Source organism: Alexandromys fortis, unplaced genomic scaffold (assembly GCF_014885135.2).
Source record: "Alexandromys fortis isolate MF-2015 unplaced genomic scaffold, M_Fortis_MF-2015_v1.1 scaffold_13, whole genome shotgun sequence".
Lineage (NCBI taxonomy): Eukaryota > Metazoa > Chordata > Mammalia > Rodentia > Cricetidae > Alexandromys > Alexandromys fortis.
The window spans coordinates 975,870-986,079 of NW_026067908.1; the positions used below are offsets into that span (position 1 = coordinate 975,870).

The 10,210-nt window shown below is 36.2% G+C and overlaps 1 protein-coding gene across 1 annotated transcript; it reads right to left on the reverse strand.

The window, feature by feature from the left end:
* Nucleotides 1-217: 217 nt before the first annotated feature.
* Nucleotides 218-8,359, reverse strand: LOC126497938 (selection and upkeep of intraepithelial T-cells protein 2-like). The gene is made up of 3 exons (XM_050136209.1): nucleotides 8,284-8,359; nucleotides 2,301-2,648; nucleotides 218-567 (listed from the first exon to the last, which is right to left on the reverse strand). The coding sequence occupies exons 1-3, from the start codon at nucleotides 8,357-8,359 to the stop codon at nucleotides 218-220; spliced, it is 774 nt and encodes a 257-aa protein (XP_049992166.1).
* Between the last annotated feature and the right edge of the window lie 1,851 nt (nucleotides 8,360-10,210).

Sequence of the window (10,210 nt, forward strand, 5' to 3'; positions counted from 1 at the left end):
TCCTATGATGCAGCACTAATATGTAGAAATGTAATTCAAATAGACCCTTCCCCCACTGCAACTTGTTCATGATCAGATGTTTTATCTCAGCGTCAGAAGAGCAAACTGCAGTAGTCTAGAATATAAATAGAGAAAATATGCACATCAAAGAGAGTGAGAGAGACAATAAACTAGATGACGAGTAAGGCCAAGAGAATGCAAGACAATGGGAGCCAAGTCAAGAAAGAAGCGATACATTAGTATATGTAACAATGCCTTTTACTGAAGAACAAATACAGATTTTACCTGATAGGACAATATTTATGCTTTCTTCTTGTTGAGTTAGACGGTTTTGAAGGTAGCAAGTGACATTCCAGTGAAAGTTGGTGTTAATAAGAAGTGCCATTGTCATATTGAATAATTTGTTTCCATCCCGTGAATGGGATTTTGATGTCTCTGGAATGACCTCTCCTTTGCTGTCTCTCCATTCCATAAGTGGCAGTGGGAACCAACCCCCCGAATGACACTCCAAAATCACTCCTTTGGTATTTGGGGGATGCAGAAGAATTTGTATGTCTGAGCTTGTTACTGGTTAAACAGCAAGAGAGGAAAACAATATTGTTAGGTATCAATGGTAGAGGAAAGGAAAGAAAAATAAAAGCTCTTTTTGGTTTTGATTCCAGTTTCAAAAGATATGTATATATTCATGCTCTCCAGGATGCTGGTTTCCATAAAATCTCATGAAAATGGAAGAGTCAGATAGAAATGCTATAATATGCAATCAATAACGTGTTCAAACTAAGTCAGCTCAGGAAAGGCCTGTTTCATTTGTTTATTAATTTATTCAAAACATATTTTAGGCTATTCACTAAGTCTAAGAAACAACCTACATCCTTGAATTATGATGAACAGAAATCAAGATTTTTGATCCTTATAGCATTTATAGTTTAATTTTTTTCATTTATCATAGTCACTAGTTATTTTGAGTCAACATAATAGATTATAGAAATGAATTTCATTATAAATACAGTTTTGGAATTCTAGATAATTCTCTATGTATTTTCATAGTAGATAATTTATAATTTGTGAACATTTGCAGGTAAAGCTATTTGGAGCAAAAACTGCATGACACAGTGTAGCTCCCATTGCCACTGAAACAAACGAAGAGGTGATGGAGAAGTGGGAAAGATTGTGTAATGTTTATTCCAAAAGAGAATGCGTGGAGATTTAAAGCAACATGCCAAAATTGCTCTGTCTAGTAAAATGTCCCTGAAATAACAAGAACATTACAGATCTTTGCTATCACAGTTGTTATTTATCCCATAAAACTACTAAAAATGACAATCAGTAACTTTTTGTCCCAGTAGAACACAAAACATGGAAATGAACTATATGTGTGACTGCTCTAGACAGCAGAGGTGTCTCATGATATCCATGAAGATTGATCACCTGGATCCTACACATATGAGCATACACTTATGGATTTGTTTAGTTTACATTAACCCCCTGGCCTTTCCTTTCTTTTCCTTTTCTTTCAGAATAATTCAAAGTAATGAAAGTAGCATAAACGCTATATAGTTACACACACAGATATTATTGCATCTGAGGATAGGGATTATTGTAGTTAAAAAGTTTTGAAAGAGACTTAGAAAAATAAATCGGGTGCTAAGTTTTTAGTGAATTAATTTGGAGAGAAATGAAAATAAGCATTGTTAGTCAAAACAATATTTTCTCTTTCATTAAACATTTTCTTTTATTTATTTATTTATTAAAGATTTCTGTCTCTTTCCCACCGCCGCCTCTCCTTTCCCTCTCCCTCCCCCAATCAAGTCCCCCTCCCTCGTCAGCCCAAAGAGCAATCAGGGTTCCCTGCCCTGTGGGAAGTCCAAGGACCACCCACCTCAAACGTTTTCATACAACATTTTTGATCATATTTTTCTCTGTAACTCCTACCATACTCACCCAACATTATAGTAAGAAGCATGTTTTAAAAATTTGGTTCATTTGGAAAATTACTGAAGTGTTGTTAGAGATATTTGAAAGGATAATAAAACAACCTAAAAAGAATCTGATTATATGTTAGAAATCTAACAATGTATGTAGGCATAATAAGAAAGTACTTACTGATAGAATCAATCTCTGAACGCTAGTAATTTTTATTTTTTGATCTTCCATGTCATACAATTAAAAAACTAATTGTAGAGAATTCATTTTACCAAACTATGCAATAAGATTCAAGCACTGATAATTTCCCAACCACTCAACCATAGGTAGGCTTTGAATCATATGTACAGAACAGTCTCAGAGAAATTCATGCCCACCTGTAACGTTGACCTCCGTAATGTGCTCTTCATAGAATTCACCATTTTTGAAGACACAGCGGTATGGTCCATCATCATCAACAGTCACATTAAAGATCCTGAGTGTCACTTTCCCTTCTCCAATGCCATCTTTTAGCAGTTCAGTCCGCTCCACATACTTGGGGATGGTTTCTCCATGCAGGTCTTTACCATCCCTGTACAGGTGCACAGGCTGTGTATAGTGGTTCCTGAACCAGCGAATCTCCATGTGCTGTGCATCTTGTGGTGGGAACAACTGACAACTGAGTTCAAGGGTTCCACCCAATGGAGCCAAGACTGGCCTAGTCAACCCAGTCACTGTGAATCTCTCTGTGAAGGAGAATAATCAAAAGATAGGAGTATGCGTTAGTAAAAATATTTACAACATTTGTTGAAATCATTCTCTCTGTTTTTCCCTCTTCTGTCTTTTCCTCCTCTTTCTCAAACATCCCCACATACTTCAAGTAAGGTCACTTTGTTTATCCTGAAGGCAATTTAATTACTAATTACTTAATTAAAACTAAACCAGAAAGTATTAGTGTAAATGGCTGGAAAAGATTTTAAGGAGCTATTGGAGATGCTGAGCCACTCCAAGGCAGGCTGAATTCGAGATAAATCAAGACAAAGTGGAAGACTGGGTCAGAAAATGACAATATGAGTAGGCCATATCACATAGTGGAAATTTCCTGAATTGAAGCTCCAGGGACAGTAGGCAATCTACAGCTGCTGTGTTTTGTGATACATGCATAAGGTTTGTTGATGAGAATGTGGCTGGTACTGTTTCCACTTTGTGTCAAATCTACCTGCTATATGACACAGATGAAGGAGCTGCCATCTTCCTTAGTCTGCTTTGTTCATTAACAGGACTGCATTTTATGATATAGTCTTGATATGACCATGTGCCCTGGTGTTCCAGATTTACCCTGATAACTTAATGGGTGTTAATTTCTTTACTTGTATGATTAAACTGTTTTTTTTTATTTTGTTCGTTCTGATTCATACTGGGTAGGTAATGAGCTAATGACTGTTTACTTGCACAAATGTGTACAGTAATTTTGACTCATCATGTGACCTCAGAATGTAACAAACTGCTACACTGTAAAATGGAGTCACTCATGGCAATACTCAGCTTGAAAGCTACTGTTCCACATGATGCAGAGTAAAATAGAGCAAAATTAGCCTTTATAGCAAATAAAAATGAAAAATATCTCGACATTGTGTCGTTAGAATGTTGTAAAACAAAATAAGAAACCTCAACAATTATTAAAATAATTTAAACCTAAAACATTGACAACATAAAATGATCACAAAAGATGAAGACAATATAACTGGTTTATTTTTTGTTGTTGTTGATAGCAATGCAGAATGATTCAGACACTCTGGAAGACAGTTTGGCATCTCTAACATTGCTTGATGTAGGCTTAGTGTACTTTCTTGCCAGAGTCTTGAATCTACAATAGTCCAAATTGTTTTAAAGTACATATATATTGAAATTTCTACAAAATTTTAATAACTTCTTTATTCTCAGTTACTAAAAAATGGAACCAATCAAATTTCCTTCCATAAGTAAGTGAATAAATCATCTATGTACAGTCATAAAATGAAATATTATAAATTAATGAAAGAACTGGTACAATAGTGACAGAAATGTTAAGGAAGTAACCAACCAATTTTGATGGGATTTAAAGCCTCTTTCATGATGTAGAAACCGTACTTGACACTCCTAACGTGGCCAAGAACCTGAGATCAGATAAATAATCTCCCCTTTGGGAAAAATCTAATACAAGTACTCTGCAAAAGGAATATTGGAGATGGGACAGAGAGAGGACTATAAGGTAGGAGACAGGAACTCGGGGCATTCAGTCAGGACTTGTAGAAATATAATATCCCATTTGATCTGAGTATTTTATAGAAGTAAGAACTAATGGCTGACTGCTCCACTTCTGTTGTTTTTCAGCTTTCACCCCCTAACTGACTCTGGGTTTTTAATATTAAGACTAATTAGGATTGTGCCACATATGGTATTTCAATGTGGGGGCCGAAACTTCCACATAAAGCCCAAAAAAGCTTTAAGAAGGATTTTAAACACACAAGAATTGAGTCAAGCATGGCTTCTTGGTAACTGTCTTTTCTTCAGTGAACTCTGTTCACTGGCTGTGAACAGAGGCACAGCTCCTTTAAGAGATGGCTTTCTGGTTCGGTGCTAGTGGCAAAGCAGGCAGCTCTTTTAAGAGGTTCTACTAAATTGTGTTTTTAAGCAGTGGCCCGCATCCTACTCAGTGGCAGCATGAACTCAGAAACTCCCCAAAGTTGGGGTGATAGAGCTTTAGCTGGTACCTCTGCCATGAAACTAGGCAATCTTGGAATAAAGAAGTGGGACGAAGCCAGTCACAAAAGCTGCTGCTTTGCAACTTAAAGACTCATGTGGTCAGCAAAAGATAGAGATATGCACTAAAGACAGATTTTTAAAAAAGAACTCTAAATGGATTACAGTGTGTTAAAAATATATGTAGGCTTGGGAGAGAAAATAAAAAGAATAAAGTCCTTAAAAAAAGAAACAGAGTAATAAAAATTGTAACTAGCCACATAAAGATAGAAAATACACAGAGAGCCTGTATGTTGTATGTTACTGTGTTGTTTTTGAATTATTTGACTCCTGAGGTCACAACAACAGCTGCTAAGAGACATTTGATTATAAATGTTGCTGGATTAATTCAGCCTATATATTTAAAAAGTGTCTTGACTTCAAAATTTAAATCGAAAGATGTGCTAATTTGAGGCAGAAGTTTTATTTTTATTTCAATAGAAAATGAGAGGCTGTGGATTCATTCTGGGTTAAGGAAAATGAAGAGTGATTGAGGAAGACCCCTTGAAAAAATCTCTGATGGGAGCAGATGGCCCAGATGATCCAAAATTTCAGAGTGCCTCCATTGCAATTTCCCTGAGTTTCATATCCAGAAAGGCTCAAGGCTGCTGGCTGGGATGATGTAACCTAACAGAATTCTCCAGTCAGTATTTGGCCATCTTCTGAAGCATGAAATCACAGAGGTAATACAATCTGGTTTATTAAAAAATAAATTAACACAATATAGATAAAGGCCGAAATGGCTACTTATCTCATGCTGCCTCTCTGACACTTTGGCTTCCCCTCACGTCAAACAAGAACCAGATACCCCTCCTCTTCCTTATAAGAGATCAAGTTCACAGCCAGAAGCCATGCCCTAGGGCAGGTAGCCCAAAACTATTGGCTGAATAAATTCCCACAACAATAACATTGAATTTTCTCAGGGTCCTTCAAAGATTACTACTGTCCCCAATCAGCAGCAAGTAGTTCAGAAAACTATGTTCACATTTCCCAAAATCTGGTTCATGGAACTTTGTCATCGTTTAGGGAATAGGTTACAAGTTGTTATTGATAATGATAAAGAAACAAAGATGAACAAATGATATTAGATTCAGGGATCTTGTTCTGAAAAGAAAAAAGTGGGAAATGTGGTGACATAAAATGTCACCACTCTCTCTCAATTGTACTACAGAGATATAGTAAAAAAAAACAACATTATATTGAATCAAAACCAACACATTTATCACTAGAATTAAATTGGAGATCAAGACATAAGTAGTTCACATACCTATTTTTATGAAAAATAAGCCATAAATACACACTGGAAAAAGACATCATCTTTAACAAATGGTACTGGTCAAACCGTATGACTGCACATAAAAAATGAAAATAGATCCATTCTTATCACTCAGCACAAAACTTAACTCTAAATGTATCAAGTATATTAACCAGATACATTGAATCTGATAGAAGAGAAAGTGAGGACTATCTTGAACTCATTAGCACAGAAGACTTTCTGAACAGAAGACCATTAGCACAGGAACCTAGAACAACATATAATAAATGGGACCTAATGAAACTGAAAAGCCGTGTACAGAAAAGGGCAGTATGACATGGACAAGGATTTCTTACCAACTACACATTTGATAGAGGGTTAATATCTAAAATATATAAAGAATTTAAAAATCTAGGCATCAAGAAAACAAATAAGCCAACTAAAAATGGGGTTAAGATCTAGACAGAAAATTCTCAAGGGAAACACGCAAATAGCTGTGAAACACTTAAAGAATTGTTCACCATCTTTAGCCACCAGGGAAATGCAAACCAAAAATACATTGAGATTTCTTTTTATACCCTTTATTTACCATTGTCAATAAAAGAAATGATGGCTTGTACTGGTGATGATATGAAGTAAGAGGCTTAAACATCCATTGCTAATGAGAGTTTAAAGTTGTACCGTCACAAAAGAAATTCATGTGGCCATTTCTCAGGAAACTGGGAATAGGTCTACCCAAAGATCTAACTATTATACTCTTGAATATAGACCCAAAGGATGCTTTATCCTAATACAGAGACACTTGTTCAATGATATTAATTGCACTTCTTTTCCTAATACTCAAAAATTGCAAATGGCCTAGATGTTTTTCAGTGCATTAATGGATTAAAAATGTACATTTACTTAGTGAAATTATTATTCATCCATTTAAAATGTGAAATGAAGTTCACAGGTAAATGGATGAAGCTATGACAAAACATTTTGAGTGAAGTAATCTAGTTCAAGAAAGACTAATATAGTATGTATTGACTTACATGTGGATGTTAGATTTAAGTCTTCAATGAGAAAACTATAATCTATATAACCACACAGAGAGGTTAGGTACAAAGTAAGGAAGGAGTCAGGAGGGATGGACATCCTTCAGAAGAGAAAATAAAATATGTATCTGGAAATGGACAGGCATGCAATAGGAAGATCAAATGGGAAGAGGAATAAAAAGGGTGTAATACAGGGAGGGACAGCCAAAACAGGCCCATTTCAGAGGCCATATGGAAACCCAGTACAGTAGATTACTAAAGTTGCTTCATGCATATAGGAAGGTAAGCTAAATGAATTCACCCAATAATGGAGGAGACAAAGAGACAACTGGATATCTCTTGTCATCAGACAATGCTTCTGGTACCAAAAAAGAGTCTAATTCAGTTCTACCCCAAATAAATGTGCATCAGTGAAAATTTATCATTGGAAATCAGCTTTTTGCTGTAATATTTTACATCTTTTATATAATTCATTTTCTAAGTCTTTTTGTAATGTTTTCAAGTAATCTGTATTTAGTTCTGCTTTGCACAGATGTCCCTACAAATTCAAATTCTCATTTCCCTAGCTTGCTTCATCTTCCCTCATCTTCCTCCCCTACTCTATTCTTAGCTTGGATGGATTTTCATATGTATCTCTTTTATCAATAAGTCTTGTGCTTTCAGTATGAATATTGAGTCCTCAAGACAAGTATTCAATCGCTACCATTGTACTTTCTTCCTGGAAGTTGAAACAAACCCAAGTTGATGTGGGCGTACCCTCTGTGTGTTGCTTGTATGGGTTAATGAATGAAGAAACTGCCTTGGCATGATAGAGGGGAACTTAGGTAGGCAGAGAAGACAGAACTGAATTCTGGGAGGAAGAAAGGAGAGTCAGAGAGACGCCATGGACCACAGCCAGAGGTAGAAGTCCTGAAACTTTTCTGGTAGGCCACGAACTCATGGTGATATACAGATTGGTAGAAATGGGGTAAATAAAGATGTAGGAGTTAGCCAATACGAAGCTAGAGCTAATGGTCCAAGCAGTGATTTAATACAGTTTCTGTGTGGCTACTTCGGGGCTAAGCTAGCTGGATGGCTGAACAAGCAGCGCCTCCTTGCAACACCAAGTAAAGAATATGTACTGATTGGACATAATTACTTGTTCCTCTAAGCTGGATACTCTTGCAACTGTCTTCACTTAATTGCTACATTCTGTCTTTAAGAATAATGATTTAAATGCTCTGTCTTTGTATCACGCCTTGATTTTTTTTTTTTTTTTGGCATGCTTGACATTGCTGACGCTCATAAGGGCAAGTGAGAGAGTCATACCTGAACTCAGCGCCACTGTCTGTAGGAGGTACAAGACAACACAGTGTGCAACAGCAAGTACTCTTGTAGCTCCCATTACACCTGTGACAAAACATATTAGATGAAAGGATAACTTTCCATTCAATTTCCAATTTCTCTATAATTCTACTATCTTGCTTGATGTGTGTGTGATAAACATAAATATCTATCACATTTGGCTGCTAGATCAAGGCCAAAATACTAAGTATCTTATTTTAAGAATATATATATATACACTTTGTATTCACTGCCTTGCACTCTCATGGGCCCTCCGAGTCCCACTAACTTTTCTCTTTCCGACTATTTTCCCTTATAATATCACATCTTTTAATTTTTTTATTATAATTTGAGTTGAATTAGGATATGTTCCAGGACCATGGTAAAGGTTTGTTTACAGGAACATGGCTCACCAGTGGCTACACCACTGAAAAAGTGTACCGTCCTTTTCCCAGCAATTATTAGCTTCCTATGAAGCCTCAGAGTGGGATGAGTCTTGTGAGTTTCTCCCTGTTTCTTCCTTTCCACAGTGTCAAATGGTGGCCCTAGTCCTGTGCAGCTAATCACAGTTGCCCCGCTAGAACTATTTCTCCTAGATAATTGTATATTCATGCATTTTAAAAGAGCATGTGTCTCTCACTTCCCTATCCCCTTCCCCTTTCCAGAGTTTAATAACAATGATTCTGTTCTCTGCTTTGAGATCAACTTAATAAAAATATTTTATATTAGAAATAGAATTATAGTACTATCCCTGCCTCTCCCTCCAGCTTCTCTCACATCATCGCTCTCTACCAACAGCCTCTATTTCTACTGTTACACATGCATACACACATATGTACACATGAATATACATATGTGAATGTATACATACGTATGCACACATATATGTGTGTTATATATGTGTATACACACACAACGCATATTGAGTCATTTTTTTAAGGTTTGAGTGTGTGATTTCAAGACTGACTGTCACTCTACTTTGGAAAACCAATAACGGGTCTCATTCCTGGGGAAGTCTAACTCTCCATCTCCTAAGTGTCATCAGTTGCCTGTAGTTCCTTATATAGGTGTGGAACCTTTAGAAAATTCCCCCCTTTATGTTAACATGCCCACTAATTCCACTGCTTCAGTCTTATTTATGTAGCTATTTCTAGGAAATTAACCTTTAAAATTTCCACGTATGACTGAGAATATGAAGTAATTTTTGTGCTAGTCTATTTTAAAAATTGAGTTTTTAAACACAATGTAAAATTTAATAGGGACATCTCATATTCTATGCTTTTCTGACTTTGTTTATTATAAATCAAATAGTTATTCTGGTTGAGAAGAATATGGGATGGGCACAAGTCTCACTTTATGTTGCTGAGAAATCATAGTCTTAGGAATATACTTTCTTCAGCGCCGACAAATGACATTTCAGAACCTGATCTCAGGAGCCACTAAGATTGAATGTTACAGAATTATATTTAGCTGATCCATAAAGAAAACTTGGGAGTTTTCTTCCCTAGAAGGCACTAACTCCTCATCCTCTTTTTCCAGTAGGATATTTTATTTATTTTTTTATTGATTTATATTGGGCTCTATATTTTCTTTGCTCCCCTCCCTGCCTCTCTTCTCCCCTACAACCCTCTCCTAAAGTCCCCATGCTCCCAATTTACTCAGGAGATCTTGTCGATTTCTACTTCCCATGCAGATTAGATCTGTGTATGTCTCTCTTAGGGTCCTCATTGTTGTCATCCTTCTTAACAACAAAGATTTACTAATCCTTAAATATACTCCTTACTAAGTCTTTGAAATTTGTTTATAGTGGGAGAATATTCCTCCCAAGAGACACAAGGAAGTAGAAACAGTAGACAAATGATCTGTGACAATAGAACCAAAGCCTAAAATATTATTAAATCCCCTTACTCAC